This window comes from Pan troglodytes, chromosome 18 (genome assembly GCF_028858775.2).
Source record: "Pan troglodytes isolate AG18354 chromosome 18, NHGRI_mPanTro3-v2.0_pri, whole genome shotgun sequence".
Lineage (NCBI taxonomy): Eukaryota > Metazoa > Chordata > Mammalia > Primates > Hominidae > Pan > Pan troglodytes.
This window is the reverse complement of record NC_072416.2, coordinates 18,095,393-18,114,294: the sequence shown is the minus strand read 5'-3', so window position 1 is coordinate 18,114,294 and position 18,902 is coordinate 18,095,393. Positions and strand designations below refer to the sequence as shown.

General features: G+C 48.7%; 1 protein-coding gene across 5 annotated transcripts in view; it reads left to right on the top strand.

Annotated features, from left to right (window-relative positions):
• The window catches only part of MYH11 (myosin heavy chain 11), a 156,729-nt gene that overhangs the window by 62,285 nt on the left and 75,542 nt on the right, over nt 1-18,902 (top strand). For 3 of the 5 annotated variants that reach the window (XR_010152284.1, XM_055078621.2, XM_055078624.2), the window contains exons 5-8: nt 10,377-10,479; nt 12,394-12,414; nt 14,633-14,725; nt 18,110-18,173. Coding sequence is in view for 4 of the 5 variants with exons in the window: in XM_055078621.2 (XP_054934596.1) it covers nt 10,377-10,479; nt 12,394-12,414; nt 14,633-14,725; nt 18,110-18,173 (281 nt within the window). In the remaining variant the exon portion in view is untranslated. The remainder of the gene's footprint in view (nt 1-10,376; nt 10,480-12,393; nt 12,415-14,632; nt 14,726-18,109; nt 18,174-18,902) is intronic. The other 2 variants (XM_055078622.2, XM_055078625.2) reach the window with 1 other exon arrangement.

Sequence of the window (18,902 nt, the reverse complement as noted above, 5' to 3'; positions counted from 1 at the left end):
CAGGAAATAAGTCAGTTCACTTCTCTGAGCCTCAGTTTCCCCATCTGTAAAATGGGAACAATAAGCACCCCATTGGGTTGTTGGAAGGATGAAATGAGTCACTACATGTGAAGAACTGAGAAACAGGCCACTGCCCCATGGTGAGCACTTTGTAAGGATCAACTGCTATTGTAGTGAAAGTGCTCACTATTTTTTAAAAATCCTTCCTGCAATCCAGTATCCATCTTGCAGTTTGTTTGTTTGTTTGTTTGTTTTTGAGATGGAGTTTTGCTCTCATTGCCCAGGCTAGAGTGCAATGGCGTGGTCTTGGCTCACAGCAACCTCCACCTCCCAGGTTCAAGTGATTCTCCTGCCTCAGCCTCCCGAGTAGCTGGGATAACAGGCATGTACCACCATGCCTGGCTAACTTTGTATTTTTAGTAGAGACAGGGTTTTGCCATGTTGGTCAGGCTGGTCTCGAACTCCTGACCTCAGGTGACCTGGGGAGCCTCGGTCTCCCAAGTGCTGGGATTACAGGCATGAGCCGCTGAGCCTGGCCCATCCTGCAGTTGGTTGTTGTTGTTGTTGATTTTTTTGTTGAGACAGAGTCTCACTCTGTTGCCCAGGCTGGAGTGCAGTGGTGCGATCTTGGCTCACTGCAACCCCCGCCTCCTGGGTTCAAGCAATTCTCCTGCCTCAGCTTCCTGAGTATTATGCCATCATGCCCAGCTAATTTTTGTATTGTTAATAGAGATGGGTTTTCTCCATGTTGGCCAGCCTGGTCTCAAACTCCTGATCTCAGGTGATCCACCCACCTCAGTCAGCCTCCCAAAGTGCTGGGATTACAGGCATGAGCCACTGCGCCCAGCCCATCCTGCAGTTCTGATTCTCCCCACACTGGTTCTAAAGTCCCGTTCCCCTCCTGAAATGGTTTCCTGCACCCATGAGAATAAAACTCAAGATTCCTTACTGTGACTTGGAAGACTGAGTGTGATCTGCTCTTCCCTCGTCACTTCCTGCTGTCCCCCTCTGTTGTGGCCCTCCAGCCATGCTGGGAGCCATTCTGTCTCATACCTGGGCCCAGCATTTCCCTCCCTTGGACCTCTGTCCATACTGTTTGCCCTGCCTGGCCCACCCTTCCCTCCATCCTTCCCACAGGGCTCTCTTATAACTTTCAAGGCTCAGCAACTCCCTGGCTTCCCCATCCACAGCCTCCCCTCTCCTCCCTTCCCCTCGATCTTCTCAGTCACATCACCCCGATGTAGCAATGATATCTCCACCACAAACTATCTTGATTATTTGTTTACTTGGCTATTGTGTATCTCCATCTCCTGGAATGCAGCGTTAGCAAGGACTTGGCACACTGCCCACACACAGCCAGTGCTGGAGAAGGAGGCCTTAGCCATTGTTAGGGAGGAAATCCCAAAACGATGACTTTTATTTGCAAATGCATCCAGTCAGCCCAGAACCACCAACGTCTTCAGTCTCTGTATTCAATTTTATTTTGCTTGTTGTGAAATTCAGCCAAAGTGACTTGGAGGACCTACAAGATGACAGCAGGGCTGAGCTTTTAGGCGTAGTTGGTGCTTAAGAGAAGCCAGGCTGGAGCCAACTGTTTGGTTATGCAGTTAAGAAACTGAAAATTGGCCGCGCACCGGGGCTCACGCCTGTAATCCCAGCACTTTGGGAGGCCGAGGCGGGTGGATCACGAGGTCAGGAGTTCGAGACCATCCTGGCTAACACGGTGAAACCCCGTCTCTACTAAAAAAATACAAAAAAATTAGCCGGGCATGGTGGCGGGGGCCTGTAGTCCCAGCTATTCAGGAGGCTGAGGCAGGAGAATGGCGTGAACCTGGGGGGCGGAGCTTGCAGTGAGCTGAGATCGCACCACTGCACTCCAGCCTGGGTGACAGAGCGAGACTCTGTCTCAAAAAAAAAAAAAAAGAAAAGAAACTGAAAATTGGCCGCGCACCGTGACTCACGCCTGTAATCCCAGCACTTTGGGAGGCCGAGGCGGGTGGATCACGAGGTCAGGAGTTCGAGACCATCCTGGCTAACACGGTGAAACCCCATCTCTACTAAAAAAATACAAAAAAATTAGCCGGGCATGGTGGCGGGTGCCTGTAGTCCCAGCTATTCAGGAGGCTGAGGCAGGAGAATGGCGTGAACCTGGGGGTCGGAGCTTGCAGTGAGCTGAGGTCGCACCACTGCACTACAGCCTGGGTGACAGAGCGAGACTCTGTCTCAAAAAAAAAAAAAAAAGGAAAAGAAAAGAAACTGAAAATTGGCCGGGCGCGGTGGCTCACGCCTGTAATCCCAGCACTTCGGGAGGCCGAGGCGGGTGGATCACGAGGTCAAGAGTTCGAGACGATCCTGGCTAACACGGTGAAACACCGTCTCTACTAAAAAAAATACAAAAAAGTTAGCCGGGCATGATGGCGGGTGCCTGTAGTCCCAGCTATTGAGGAGGCTGAGGCAGGAGAATGGTGTGAACCTGGGGGGCGGAGCTTGCAGTGAGCTGAGATCGCACCACTGCACTCCAGCCTGGGTGACAGAGCGAGATTCTGTCTCAAAAAAAAAAAAAAAAGAAAAGAAAAGAAACTGAAAATTGGCCGGGCGCGGTGGCTCACGCCTGTAATCCCAGCACTTCGGGACGCCGAGGCGGGTGGATCACAAGGTCAGGAGTTCGAGACCATCCTGGCTAACACGGTGAAACCCCATCTCTACTAAAAAAATACAAAAAAATTAGCCGGACATGGTGGCGGGTGCCTGTAGTCCCAGCTATTCAGGAGGCTGAGGCAGGAGAATGGTGTGACCCTGGGGGGCGGAGCTTGCAGGGAGCTGAGATCGCACCACTGCACTCCAGCCTGGGTGAGAGAGCGAGACTCTGTCTCAAAAAAAAAAAAAAAAGAAAAGAAAAGAAACTGAAAATTGGCCGCGCACCGTGACTCACGCCTGTAATCCCAGCACTTTGGGAGGCCGAGGCGGGTGGATCACAAGGTCAGGAGTTCGAGACCATCCTGGCTGACACGGTGAAACCCCGTCTCCACTAAAAAAAATACAAAAAAATTAGCCGGACATGGTGGCGGGTGCCTGTAGTCCCAGCTATTCAGGAGGCTGAGGCAGGAGAATGGCGTGAACCTGGGGGGCGGAGCTTGCAGTGAACTGAGATCGCGCCAGTGCACCCCAGCCTGGGTGAGAGAGCGAGACTCTGTCTCAAAAAAAAAAAAAAGAAAAGAAACTGAAAATTGGCCGGGCGCGGTGGCTCACGCCTGTAATCGCAGCACTTTAGGAGGCCGAGGCGGGTGGATCACGAGGTCAGGAGTTCGAGACCATCCTGGCTAGCACGGTGAAACCCCGTCTCTACTAAAAAAATACAAAAAAAGTAGCCGGACATGGTGGCGGGTGCCTGTAGTCCCAGCTATTCAGGAGGCTGAGGCAGGAGAATGGCGTGAACCTGGGGGGCGGAGCTTGCAGTCAGCTGAGATCGTGCCAGTGCACTCCAGCCTGGGTGACAGAGCGAGACTCTGTCTCAAAAAAAAAAAAAAAAAGAAAAGAAACTGAAAATTTGCTGGGTGTGGTGGCTTATGCCTGGAAACTCAGGGCCTTGAGAGGCCGAGGCGGGAGGGTGGCTGGAAGCCAGAAGTTTGAGACCAAACTGAGGAACACAGTAAGACCCCATTACTACAAAAAAATTTAAAAATTAGCTAGGTGGGATGGTGCACGCCTGTAGTCCCAGCTACTCAGGAGGTTGGGGAGGGAGGATCACTTGAGCTTGGGAGTTAGAGGCTAAGTGAGCTATGATGGCACCACTGCACCTCAGCCTGGGCAACAGAGCAAGACCCAGAGACAGGAAGAAAGGAAAGGAAGGGAAGGAAGACAAGAAAGGAAGGAAACTGAAAGCTGAATAAATGTAATTTTTAGGCCTGAGTTGTATTTTGTCTAGCATGTAATCCATCCAGTATAATCAGTTTAGTTAGAGGCCATGGGCCTGGCTGGAGATAGAGCTGTGTGATCAGGGGGCTAAAGTAAGAAGAGGAGGGTGGTTTCACATAAAATTAGAGAGAGGTAGGGGGGTGCTTCCAGGCCTTGGGGAGGAGTTTAAACTTTCGTCTAAAATGGATGACAGGCTGAGCACGGTGGCTCATGCCTGTAATCCTAGCACTTCGGGAGGCCAAGGCAGGCTGATCGCTTGAGCTCAGGAGTTCAAGACCAGCCTGGCCAACATGGCCAAACCCCATCTCTACAAAAAACACAAAAATTAGCTGAGCGTGATGGCATGTGCCTGTAGTCCCAGCTACTTAGGAGGGTGAGGCAGGAGGGTCTCAGTTCACTGAGCGTGGGAGGCAGAAAGTTGGCACTGAGCCAAGACTGCACCACTGCACTTCAGCCTGGGTGACACAGTGAGACCCCATCTCAAAAAATATATATAACAATAAAATAAATAAATGAAATGGATGAGAACGTGCTAAGGGACTCAAGCCAAGGAAGGACAAAGTTTGACCAGTGGGTCAAATCAGGCCCTTGTCTGTCTGTTCCAGATAAAGTTTTATTGAAACACAGCCCCACCCACTTGTTTACGTATTTGCTTTTGTGCTGCAGTGGAGAGCTGAGCAGATGTGACAAAGAATGCGTGACCCTCAAAGTCTAAAATATTTACTGTCTGACCTTTTACAAAAAGAGTTTGCTAACTCCTAGCTTAAACAGTGGGAAAATGTGAATATTATTTATACTGTAATGATAGGATGAATGCTGAAAATCATTACACAAACAATATATAACTTCTGTGGAAGCAGTGGTTATAAAAGTAATAATAGGTGGGCACAGTGGCTCACACCTGTAATCCCAACACTTTAGGAGGCCGAGGCAGGAGGATTGCCTGAGGCCTGGAGTTCAAGACTATCCTGGGCAACTTAGCGAGACCCCACAAAATCAAAAAATTAGCTAGGTGTAGTGGCACATGCCTGTCATCCCAGCTACTCAGGAGGCTGAGGTGGGAGGGTCACTTGAACCCAGGAGTTCGAGATTGCAGTGAGTCAAGATTGTGCCACTGCACTCCGGCCTGAGCAAGAAGCAAAACTCTGTCTCAAAAAACAAAAGTAATAATAACTAACATTTTGGCATACCAGGCATTGTTCTAAGCATTTTATATAAATATTCACTCATTTAATCCTCATAAGAATCATATAAAAGGTCAGGCATGGTGGCTCATGCCTGTTGTCCCAGCACTTTGGGAGGCTGAGGCTAGAGATCACTTGAGACCAGGAGTTCGAGACCAACTTGGGCAACATAGCGAGACCCCTGTCTCTACAGAAAATTTAAAAATCAGCCAGCTGTGGTGGTGTGCACCTGCAGTCCCAGCTACCTGGGAGATTGGGGCAGGAATATCACTTGAGCCTAGGAATTCTCAGCTGCAGTGAGCTATGATTGCATCAATGCACTCCAGCCTGGGCCACAGAGTGAGATCTTGTCTCAAAAAAAAAAAAAAAATCATACAAGGTAAGTGTTTTTATTATACCCATTTTATAATGGGGTAAAGAAACTGAGGTATGGACAGGCTAAATGACTTGCCTAAGGTCACACAGGTAACTGGCAGAGTAGGGATTTGAACTTGAGCAACCTGGCCCTGGAGCCCATTATGCTATTCTGCCAATTGATGCTATAGGGGAAGAGAGGCGTTGCTTCTGCCTGGGGTTTTGCAGGACGTGTAGGAGTTGTACAGTACAAAATGCCAGGATGCTTTGCCATTCACATAAAGACCAGGGACTGAATAGCTGTGAGGTTCATCAGAGACAATTTGGCTTTCCTACCAGTGGCAAACCACAGGCTGCAATGGACTTGGCAATATTCGACCCTGGGAGCCAGGACCAGCTGCAGAATTTGTAGAATTTTGCAAAATGAAAATGCTGGCTGAGTGCAGTGACTCACACCTGGAATCCCAGCACTTTGGGAGGCTGAGGCGGGCAGATCACATGAGGTCAGGAGTTCGAGGCCAGCCTCGCCAACATGGTGAAATCCCATCTCTACTAAAAATATAAAAATTACCCAGGCATAGTGGCGGGCACCTGTAGTTCTAGCTACTTGGGAGGTTGAGGCAGGAGAATCACTTGAACCTGGGAGGTAGAGGTTGCAGTGAGCCACCATCACACACTGCACTCCAGCCTGGGGAATAGAGCAAGAGTCAGTCTCAAAAAAAAAAAAAAAAAGAAAAGAAAAGAAAAAAGAAAATGCAGAGCATTTATAAAGAATTAGGAAGAATTTCCAGATGGCAGTATTAGAGTATTAAGCACAGGGTGGTCCCTGTGAGACTGTACAGGTCACACTCATGAAGCCAGCCTGGCTGGGGGATTAAGTGGCCATTGGGTGGTTCTTCCCAGCTGCTGGGGCTGGACTGATTAAAAGGACTTGGCATTGGGGTAGTTACAAGGCCAGGAGGCCATAACGTGGTCATGAGTCTGGTCCTTCTCCAGGAAGAGGGAGCTCAGTACCAAATTCCCCAAGAAATAAGAAAGGAGTTTAGGGTGCTCAGACCAGGAAGGCATCTTCACCCCTAGAGGTCAGGGGTCAGAAAAGCCAAGCTATGAATGTTTCTAGACCAGCTCTAAGCACATCAACCTTCAGACGCCCACGAGCCTGGAGCTTGGGATGTTTTCTTTGGCAGAACCTCCCAGGGCAATTTATTTTTCTCAACAGAACTTGGATACAGTGGAGCCCAGCAGCTACATGGGAAGGGGTAGATGCCCAGAGTTTATGTCCCACTCCCCATCCCAGGCAAAGTGGGAGACCATAGCCACGGATAGGGCACATTGATGTCTTTGGGTTTTTTTTGTCTGTTTGTTTGTTTGTTTTTGTTTTTTGAGATGGAGTCTCATTCTATTGCCCAGGCTGGAGTGCAGTGGCATGAGCTCAGCTCACTGTAATCTCCGCCTCCTGGGTTCAAGGGATTCTCCTGCCTCAGCTCCCCAAGTAGCTGGGACTACAGGCACCCACCACCATGCCCAGCTACTTTTTGTATTTTTAGTAGAGACAGGGTTTCACCATGTTGGCCAGGCTGGTCTTGAACTCCTGACCTCAAGTGATCCACCCGCCTCAGCCTCCCAAAGTACCGGGATGACAGGCGTGAGCCACCACACCCGGTGATGTCTTTGTTGTAAAAGGGAGGAGGTGAGAGAGGTTCAAGGCCAGGGTGGAAAGGAAGGAACTGTTGTGGGAAAGGAGAAGTGAGCAGCAGCAGTCTAGGAGCACTGGTTTGTCAGCATGAAGAGTGTGATCCACACGTGTTGTTTGTGCACACCGCTGTCCTGATTCTTGTCTTGGATCTGAATAGGTTCATGACCACCTACGCAAGTGGTTTCCTACATCCAAAAATTTCTCTCCTTTCTCTTGCTTTAATCAGAATCCAACCCCTTCACTTTAGAATGAAGTCAAGCAAAGTTCTGACGTTAGCCTGATTGAAGTAATTCATACTTAGGTGTGAATGACTGAGTGGCTTGGTTCATTGATTGGGGCAAGTAAAGCCTCCTGGAATATATGGCAGAATTCCAGTGGAGTGGGGCTGGGACTTCACTCTGTCTTTTCTCTTTGCTGATTTGTTAAAATAAAAGGGTAGGAGGCAGAACATGGGCCCTGGTGTCAAGTGGACCTACGTTCAAATCCTGCTTCTCCTCCATTTCCTATCTGTGTGAAAGCAGGAGCAATTGTGGGCTGGAGCAATTTACTTCAACCTCTCTTTGCCTCAGTTTCCCCAGGTGGGTGATGGGGATAATTAATAACTCTCTCATTAGATTGCTGGGTAGAGTAAATGAAAAGATCTGTGAGCCCAAAGCCTAGTACTGTGCAGGCCTTCAACAAATATCAATTCCCCTTTCCCTGCCCTTCTTCTGGCCTTAGAAAGCAAGACCCTAGAGGGTTGGGTCTGTGTCATGGAACAACTTGGTGAAATGTAGTAAAAGGAATTCTGACTGCATTAGAATCAGAGACCTGACTTTCCATTCTGACTGTATCCCTTCTTTGCTGTGTGACCTAGGGAAAATTGCTTACCCACTGGGCAAGACTCTTCCTTCTATAATAACATGGAAGCAGGAAGAGGATAAAGGAAATAATTCATGTAGAGCAATTAGCAAAGGGACCCTTCCCCCTATATCCCCCCAATGACAAATGCCAATTCTTCTCTGTCTTAAGAGATGGGATCTTGCTATGTTGCCCAGGCTTCTCTCAAACTCCTGGCCTCAAGGCATCCTCCCAACTCAGCCTCCTGAGTAGCTGCGATTATAAACGTGGCCAGTTCTCTGCTGCACCTGGCCAGTTCTCCTCTTTTACACACACACACACACACATTCTGGTCTTAGTTTCCCCTTCTGGGGAAATGGGGTAATGCCTTCATGGTCCCCATTTCATAAACTGCCTCTGAGGCCATGTGAAATAATGTGGCCATTGGGAAGGAAGGCCTCTAGGAAGGGAAGGGACCACACAAAGTCACCGCAAGATGTTTCATCATTCTTGGCCATCAGACACTTGATTTCTGGACAGTGGGACCTGTAGGATTAGGCACAGCAATTTGGGGCACTTTTTTTTTCTTTCTCTTTCTTTTTTCTTTTCTTCTATTTCTTTTTTAAGCCATGAGCCAAGTTATTAATGGGCCCTTGGCAGAGAAAATTAATTTCTTTATTTCCTAATTAGGAAGAAGAGCAGAGACTGTACTAGCTTTGGTGGCACTGGTTCAGCACAGAGAAACTTGGGCTGACCTCGGGGTGAACAAATTCTTTTTCCAACTTAAAAAAAAAACCTCTCTTATATTTTAGAGTATTAAGTGAGCTCAGAAAATAAGAGAGATAAGGCAAAGAAAAGAAACACAAAAAAAAGTAAACTGAAAAATAGAAGAAGATGATAAACAAGTGAAGTTTTGGTCAAGGCACTGTCCTTATCTTTCACTAGGAGTGGTGGGACATAGAGGCAGTATCTGGATGGAGCTGTTCCATTGTGATGATTTCTGGTGGCCAAAACAGGCAGCTAGTTCACGAAAGCCATCTTGGTAAAAAAAAAAAAAAAAAAAAAAATCTACCTTCATATTCCAGGAGGACATACTTTTTTGATACAACAAACCAAGTCGTGCTGATCTAAACATATCAGTCATTTACACTTTAGTGTGAATTACTTCAACTGGGTTTATTCTTAGATACTTGGCTGAGATCATCAGCTAGCTTCCTGATACATGGAGTGGGATTCCTCAGAGGATAAAGGGGCTTGCATCTGCCCAGTGACCAATGGGATAACCGGTTTTTTGGTAAATTTTTCTTTCCATAAGGGAGCTTCTTAAACTTTAGGTCCTGGTACTCCAGAGGCACTTATATCCTTTCTTGAAGGCTGCCTTGTGCCTGGTCTTTCCATTTCTAGCAATGCTAATGATGTCTGCAGGCAGATCACGAGGTCAGGAGATCGAGACCATCCTGGCTAACATGGTGAAACCCCGTCTCTACTAAAAATACAAAAAATTAGCCAGGTGTGCTGGTGGGTGCCTGTAGTCCCAGCTACTTGGGAGGCTGAGGCAGGAGAACCAGGGAGGTGGAGCTTGCAGTGAGCTGAAATTGTGCCACTGCACTCCAGCCTGGGGACAGAGTGAGACTCCATCTCAAAAAAAAAAAAAAAAAAGTAGATAATTCCAAATAAACCTGTTTGGACCTATGTAAGAAAACTAAGGTTTTCTTGTTCACTCTATTTTTTTAGAGATGAGGTCTTGCTCTGTCACCCAGGCTGGAGTGCAGTGGTGTGATCATGGCTCACTGTGGCCTCAAACTCCTGGGCTCAAGCCATCCTCCCACCTCAGCCTCCTGAGTAGCTGGGACTACAGGCATGCACCACCAAGCCTGGTTAATTTTTCTTATTTTTTATAGAGTCAGGGTTGTGCTGTGTTGCTCAGGCTGGTCTTGAACTCCTGGACTCGAGTGATCCTCCTGCCTCAACTTCCCAAATAGCTGGGACTACAGGCATGTGCCATCATGCCTGGCTAATTTTTAAATCTTTTTCTAGAGGCAGTGTCTCTCTGTGTTGCTGAGCTGGTCTCACACTCCTGAGCTCAAATGATCCTCCCACCTCAGCCTCCCCAAGTGCTGGGATCACAGGCATGAGCCACCACGTCCGGCCCACCTTTTCACTCTTTGTATCTGAATTCTTTTCTATGTCCTCTTGGAAGGAATAGATTGGGCATTGGACCTAGGCTGGGGACCCAGTTCCGCTCACTACCAGAGATGTGGCCTTGGGCAAGTTACTTCCCCTCTGGGAGCCTCTGTTTCACCCTCTGGGAAATGGTGGTGATGATCATTATTGTCCTGCCTGGCTCATGGAACTGCGGAAAGGTCACCGTGGAACGTGTGCATAGATGATGTTCCCGTGTCTTTCAGAGGCGAGTCTGGAGCCGGGAAAACCGAAAACACCAAGAAGGTCATTCAGTACCTGGCCGTGGTGGCCTCCTCCCACAAGGGCAAGAAAGACACAAGTATCACGGTGAGTGGCAGTTCCCAATGAGAGGCCATGATTTAGCCAACCGGTCTCCAGCTTGCAGCCCAACCGAGATACAAACAGAACATCGTTGCAAGAACTCAGGCCCCATCTGACTACCCCTCCCCTGAAGACTCAAAGAGGGACCGTCTTTTTGGCGAGCAGGCCTGTTGAGTGTGGGTGATTTCTTGGCTCAGCTAGAAGCATCCCTCCAGAAGGGGGCCCGTTTTGTGAAATGAGAATAAGCCCTTTCCTTCCATAGCGAGATCTTCCTCCACGTCGGGGCTTCTCAGTGGTGGCACTGATGTCATTTTGGACCAGATAACTCTTCCTTGGAGGGGCTTCCCTGTGGCTCGTAGAATGTTTCACAACATCCCTGGCCTCGAGCCGCCAGATGCCGACAGCCCCCTTCCCTCCAGTTGTGACAACCAAAAATATCTCTAGACATTGTCAGATGTTCCCTGGGGTGGGACAGTTGCCCTCGATTGAGAAGCACTCCTTTCATGAATCTCTGTAACGTCCCAGGGGTTAAGGTACCTTTTGGGTTCCCGGATTCCTCCACGTGTCCCCCTGTCCCTGGGATGGAGATGCTGGTATCACTCGGCCCGTGGGCTTCAGTGCAATGCCATTCAGTAACTGTGGATTGAGCACCTACTGTATGCCAGGAACCACTTGGGGTGGGGACTTGGGGATAAGTCTGAGAGATGCTGTTATTCTCTTCTCTGAGCTTCCGGACCTGTGGAAGAGCATGTAGTTGTCAAAGAATCCCTCACATAAACAGATGATGACACGGTATGACTAAGAGCTTGGGAGGAAAAGAAGAGCAGGTTTCTAGAGTCATCACCTCTAGGGCCCATCCTTCTCTTCCTCCTCGTGTGTCAGCCTTGCCCCATCTATCCCACAGGAGGGGGCACGTGGTAGGGCCGCTAGGACTGGCCGGTGCCTCCGTCTGCAGGTTCGTGGGTGGGAAGATGGTAGGATGGAGATCTGACCACGGCATGGGGTGTCTCCAGTGTTCGCCATTCCAGATGTCACTTTGCGTCCTCAGAGGGGACTCTGGGGCAGCCACCATGGCCGGCTTGTCTGGAGGCCCTTGGAGATCTAGGATGGGCGCTGGTCGTGGCTTTGGAGAACTTTCCTTCTCCAAACAAATGCAGGAAACTCAAGATTCAGCATCCTAGAATTGTCTCTGGCAAGTTGGTTTCCAGCCATAGTGAGTGGGAACAATGGCCCCAGAGGCTGTGTGGCAGTTTAAACACAGTTTCCACTGCCTTCCCTTTCCCTAAAGAGTAAACACAGGAGATAATACTTTCTAACAACTCATCATTATCAAGGGCCTACTATGTGCTGCTAGTTTTGGCTGCATGCGTAAACACATCTCAGAAATTGTCTCACTGGATACTGTTTTAAGGAGCCTAATGTGGCCCCAGTAATTATGAAAACCTTTGAAATGTCTGGATCTCTAAGAAATTAGAAAAAGGAGGGAATGGCTGAGCATGGGGGCTCATGCCTGTAATCTGTGTTTCGGGAGGCCAAGGTGGGAGGATGGTCTGAGCCCAGGAGTTCAGGACCAGCCTGGGTGACATAGTGAGACCCTGTCTGTACCAAAAAAAAAAAAAAAAAAAAAAAATCAAGAGAATTAGCTGGGCCTGGTGTGCATGCCTGTAGTCTTAGCTACTTGGGAGGCTGAGGCAGGAGGATTGCCTGAGCCCAGTAGGTTGAGACTGCAGTGAGCTGTGATCGTATTCCTGCAGCTAAACAGAGAGAAAAGAAACAGTATCAAGGAAAAGGAGCTGACCAGTCTGTCTGGGAGACTCCAGGCTGTTTGGGGGGATCAAAGTCATATGTTCTCCAGCCCCTGATGTCCATGTGATGGAAATAACACTGACATTTGTTTTATACTGTGTTGTTCAACCACAGCAAGGCCCATCTTTTGCCTACGTGAGTAACTGAGAGTGTTTTCCTGGTGTGTAGGGGAGGCACGGAGTGAACTTAGATCTGCATGATCCTGTTGCACCCACCGAGTCCCGTAGCTGGTGGTAGAAATGGGGTAGGCCCTAGAGTTTCACAACTTAAATCAGTAAATGCACCAAAATACCATCCTGTGGGTGTCTGATGCCAGGGAAGGGTGTGGGGGTGCATTTACCACCCACGGGACGCCTATTGGAGTCCCCAGGGTTGCGCTCCAGCCTGAAATGGATTTCTCCAGTTCAGAATGAACCCCTGCACCCTTCAAAGCATCCACTCCTGGTACCCTTGACTGGAACAACCTAGACAGAGACGTCTGTCCCATCTGGCTGAGTGTTTTAGGACTGTCAGGCCCCAAAGCTTCCCTGGCTCGATGGACAGTCGATGGCACAGCTGTGGCATGCCTCCCTCTTCTCTCCCTGCCATCATCCCTAAGTGTCTTCCCTCAGCCCTGTCCCTGGTGCACCAGTGTGTCCCTGTGCATGCGTGTGCAGTGCGTGTCTGTCTCTTGCATGCTGGTTGCTTGACTCAAGCCTCCAGAAACAGTCTTGGAGGTCGCGATGCACTAGCTTTGGTGGCGCGGTAAGGCCCCAGCTACGCAACGCATAACCTGGTCCTGCTTGGACCTGTGCATATGTAAACTCATCTCTAACACAGAGCTTGGGGGGCTGATGTATGGGTCCCGGCCTAGAAGAAACCCACAGGTGTCTTCCTTGGCTCCCGAAAAGATCATTCAATCCATCTTAGTTAGACCCTGGGTGACTGTGTTGCAGATCAGAAGGAGAATTACAGTTCTTATCTGGGATCTGCTTTTGTGTGACCTTGGCCGAGTCAGTTAACTTCTCGGGGCTACGGTTTCATCATCTATGAAATTGAGGGTTTGAACCAGGTCCCCCCATTTAAAGCTCTCTTGCCAAGACTTTTCAACCTTACCTGCCAGAATCCCCATTCTAGAAAGGGAGCCTTTTTCAGAGAGCATGGAGACCCCAAGTTTATGTGAACAAAAGTGATTGCTTTAGTCGTCTTCCCACCAACAAAGAAATGCCCGTGGTGCTCCTTGTAAATTTCCACCAGTCTCAGCTGTGGTGATTCCACTTGTAGCTGAGATTTGTATGCGGATGAGGCTTTTGCTTCATCTTTCTCTGGGAGCTACAAAAAGGAGGATGTGTGGACAAATCAAAACAGAAACAAATAGCAGCTTCCTGCTGTGTCCTGTAGACCAGGTACCCTGATGCCTTCCTAGCATGCGGAGGAATGAGGAGGAAGCCATGCCCATCCTTGTCCCCTCTAGACACTTTCCCGGCTCCTGTCCAGCCCAGCCCTGCTGCCTGGAAAAATAAGGAAGGGAAAGCAGGAGGGAGGACAAGGAGAAAAACTCCCAGAATCCAGGGCCTGGAGGCCTCGGGGCCCAACTGCAGCCGCCATGTTTTAGGCTAGGCCAAGAGCAGCTCATTTGCTTTCCCAGCTTAACTTACCACATTGGCCCTTTCCTGCCATGATTAATCACGTGACCGCGTTTGTGCAAAGGCATCCCGGCAGAGGGGGCCGGTGGGCTGTGTACAGTCTCAGCTTCCTTTAACCCAATGAATGGAGCTCAGGCAACCTGCTTTGAAGCTTTATTCCGCAGTCCGCTAAGAGGATTCCTGGTGGGTTTTGTGCATTCCTTACTTGTCTGCTGTAGAAGACTTCAGAAAACCAGTCCTGAGAAAGGAAAAATTGCAACTTAAAAAAAATTGCACTAAAATAATTAGAAGGAGGATTGTAGTGGTTTAGCTTGAAGAAGGCTGCTTGTTAAACATGAACAGCAGCACGACTGCCATGTACAGTGGGACAGGTGGTGCACTGCACAACTCCGGGAGGCACCATTCATCATGATGTAAATGACATCACCGACATTGTGCAAGGCAGTGGCTTTGAGTGGCAGTGATGTTGCACAGATGAGCAGGCCCTAGTCTTGAAAAAAGTGACCTTCCTAGGGAGCAGATGTCCTAGCTATTAGAGAGCTCAGACTGTTGCTTCTCTTCTGAAATCCTCCTGTAAATCTGAACATTAGCATCAGGGTCTAAGAGGAGGTAGGAGATAGGAGAGAACCTGTGGGTTAAGGGCAGAGTTTTGTGACAACATCCATCCAAGGTAGAACTGCCAGGACCCAGGTTGCTTTCTCCAATAACTAGATGTGAATGAATTTTAGGGAGAGCTGGAAAAGCAGCTTCTACAAGCAAACCCGATTCTGGAGGCTTTCGGCAACGCCAAAACAGTGAAGAACGACAACTCCTCACGATTCGTAAGTAGCAAAGCCACATGGGTTTTCCAGAAAAGCTTTGGTGTCATCTCCTGCCTGGGGCTGCAGAGTGTTTGCATGCAGAGGTGGGAGGGGCATCTGACCCTGGAGAGATGGGCTGTATCTCACAATCTTGCAAGGGCTCCTGCCTCTCACTCTCTCATTCATTCATTAATTTATTCACTATTCACTCAACAAATATTGATTGGCCTGGTGCGGTGGCTCACACCTGTAATCCCAGCACTTTGGGAGGCTGAGGTGGGAGGATCACTTGAGCCCAGGGGTTCTAGACCAGCCTGGGCAACAAAGCGAGATCCCATCTCTATTATTAAAATAAAATTTAAAAAATTATGTATTGAGCACCTGGTATGGGCTAGACCCTTATATCCAATACCATTTTATGTAACAAAACATGAATTGAGTGCCAACTATGTACCCAGATATGGTTCCAGCCTTCATGAAGCTGGTTCTTCCAATTGAATAACAGAGAGTAAGTGAGACAGGGGGTACTACCTTCCCATGCACACTCCCCCAGGCTCCAAAGCAAAAGGTTTTTGCCTGAGCCCAACAGGGCAGGGGAACTCTGAAAGTGGGTGGTTGATGATAGGTAGACAACAGTGGTTTTATTGTGCAAAAGAAGCGGTTGTCTCTGTAGGAGGGTCAGAAAGATATTTTAGTGAGAAAAGATGAAGGAAAAATTGCCTCTGCATTCCAGGAGAAGGGGGTCTCTGAACTGTTGCTCGCTGAGATGGGGCCCTGTGAAAGACTCTTTGCAGAAAGCTCTGCTCTGCTGAGCAAATTCACATGGTGGTCCCTGACCCTGTGATCGCCAAGGCCCATTTTAGTAACAAACAATTACATAATGTCTCCTTTCCTCGCCCGAAATTAGAATCATAGATAGTATCACCTCCTACACGTATTAGATGAATACACATCAGCATAATGCCCTAACTGGAATATGAAGAAGAAATAACATAAGACAATTCATAATGAAAGTGTGCATTTCAGGCCAGGCGAGGTGGCTCATGCCTGTAGTCCCAGTACTTTCGGAGACTGAGGCGGGCAGATCACTTGAGCTCAAGAGTTTGAGACCAGCCTGGACAACATGGGGAAACCCCATCTCTACAAAAATAAATAAATAAAGTGCATTTCAGCATATCAATGCTCGGGCCAGGCCACACCAACAGAAGACACAGTAAGAGACAGACACTTAGGTCTATCCACGGCGACAGCTACAAATACAAGGAAAAGGGTCAAGTTCAGGCACTGATGATGTTGGCATGGGATTTTCCAGAATGGCAACTGACTCTCAGTGAAGCGCTGAACCAAAGACCAATCTTCTCTAGAGTCACACAGATGGGATATTCTTGTATTAGAACAACATTTTAAATACTTGTTAATGCTTTTATTTAAAAGCATAAAAATCTAGGCCAGGCACAGAGTGGCTCACACCTGTAAACCCAGCACCTTGGGAGGCTGAGTTGGGAAGATCACCTGAGGTCAGGAGTTTGAGACCAGCCTGGCTAACATGGTGAAACCCTGTCTCTACTAAAAATACAAAAATTAGCTGGGCGCGGTGACACACGCCTGTATTCCCAGCTACTCGGGAGGCTGAGGTGGGAGAATTCCTTGAACCCAGGGAGATGGAGGTTGCAGTGAGCCAAAGTCACACCACTGCACTCCAGCCTGGGCGACAGAGTGAGGCTCTTGTCTCAAAAAAAAAAAAAAAAAAAAAAAAAAAAAAAAAAAAAAAAAGCGTAAAAATCTAAAGTCATAAAGGTTAGGTTCTAAGCCTGGCTAATTACAAACAGATTTTTACCTCCATGAGTGGCAGGTGAGACATTGGAAGAGTCATAAGGGATATAGACAAGGATTGGCATCCGAGACTCTCCAGGTCATTGCAGGACTCCCAAAATATCCTTGGCCCCACTGTTCACTAACAGCGGCCCCCACCATCATGTGACAAGCCAAATAATGGCTTCCACCGATTTCCAAAATCTCCATAGCAGATGTGCTGCCTCCACTGAGAAGCACTGCGTTTGCATGTTCCAATTCTGTGCAATGTTTCTAGCCTGTCATAAATGGAAGCACGTGCAAGACAAATCCCTAAAAACATCCTCCACTCACTGGCGTCCCTGCCATCTTGGGAAGGAGAGTGAAGAAGGTGCCTGGGCCTTGCCTGTGACCAGCCGGCTCTCCCTGGCTCCATCTGGGATATGGTCATCCCAAATCACTCTACTGCATGTTTCCCAATGGGGAAAGTTTGAAGGTTTTGTCAAGGACTGAGCAAGCCTAGGGGATTGTGTTCACACACGCCAACACTTCCCACCATGTTATGTCATGATGGGGGAAAAGGATGAAATCCTGTCTCACCTATTGAGGAAACAGGAAAAGGGTTGATGCCAACAGATGGAGGATTGGGTTCCATCCTTGGTTTCCTGGCTTAGCTGAGGCAGGTAGATAGGGCCATCTTTGGAGATACTTGTTGAGCCTCTAGGGCCAGGGACATGAGCCATTCCTGCCTAAAGGACATCCTACACAGGGCCTGCTTGGGCAGTGTGGCCAATGCATACTCACCTGTCCCACAGAAAAGGTTTAATCCATAGTTGGATGATGTGGGTGCAGCATATTTTGGAGCAGGGTGGGGTCTGGGGAGGGAGCCCTCTAGCCCCTGAATATGGAAAAACCTTCTTTCTGCTTAGGGCCCTACCTCTCAGGAGCAATGTCACGTTGGACAAGTCACTTGATCTCTTTTAGCCTTAGTATTCCCAGCTTTAAAATGGGGATAGTGGGCTGGGTGTGGTAGTTTACTTCTGTAATCCCAGCACTTTGGGAGGCTGAGGTGGGAGGATTGCTTGAGTGCAGGAGTCTGAGGCCAACCTGGACAACACAGTGAGATCCTATCTCTACAAAAAAATTTTAAAAATTAGCCAGGTATGGTGGTGCATGCCTGTAGTCCTAGCTGCTTGGGAGGGTGAGGTCATGGGGAAAAGGGGATTGCTTGAGCCCAGGAGTTCAAGGTTACAGTGAGCTGTGATTGCACCACTGCACTCCAGCCTCGGTGACAGAGCAAGGCCTTGTCTCTAATAAATAAATAAGTTTTTTTAAATGGGGATAGCCATGATGGACTACGGTCATTGCAAAAGCCGAATGAAATTGATCGGTGAACATGTTTTACACGTTCTGTTGCTGTCAGGCCTGGGGTGGTTTCAGCTCAGCAGATGTTGGTTCCGCCTGACAAGTTGACCTGTGGGGTTCTGAGTGTTCGCAAGAATCTCCCCGCCCCACTTCCCATCCTCTGTACCATCTGCCTCCTGCTTGCCCACAGCATGGGGTTAAAGGCTGAAGTTGGGCAGCAAAGCCTGAACTGTGTTTTCCTGTTGGCAGGGCAAATTCATCCGCATCAACTTCGATGTCACGGGTTACATCGTGGGAGCCAACATTGAGACCTGTATCCTTTCCCTGAGCCTGGGCCAAACGGGTACCCCTGCCCCCTACCAATCTCCTGCCCAGAGGCTGGGAGAGCCCAAGAGCCACCCCTATCTTTCCAGCCTCTTAGGTTTCTTCCAGAACAAATCTCCCCTTAACAGCAGGCATTGTGGTGCAGTGGTTATACATGTGTGGACCGGACCCCTGGTTTGAACCCTAAACAAGCAGCCTAGGCTGCATGTGATGTCAAATGACCTGTCCCTTAGTTGAGTGACCTTGGGCTGGTTACTCCACCTCTCTGTGCCTCATCAGCAAAATGGGGATGATAATGAATGGTACCTGCCTCATAGAAATGTGAGAATAGAGTGAATGAACTCATATAAAGCTCTAGGCACCATGCAAGGTGCAGAGTAAGGGCTGGCTACATAGTGTCTATTGTATGATCTTCACTTCACCCTTATTCAGCCATTGTCCGAGGCCAAATTCTGGACCTGTCATCCTCTTAGAGAGTTGGTCTGTGATCGGCTCCACTTCTTAGGTAGGAAATTGATGAAAACAGAGTTTACCCAGAAGAATGCTGGTATCGCAAGGAACAAGTAGAGCATCTCTTTCGTGAACCTGAGCAGTGAAGTGGAGCCAAGTTAGAAATTTCTGGACGTGGGGAACAACCAGGTCTAGAGTTCAGTGACTGATCAGCCTCAGGAGCTTTGCAGGCGGCCCTAGGGCTCAGGCTTCCTTTGGAACACGTGCT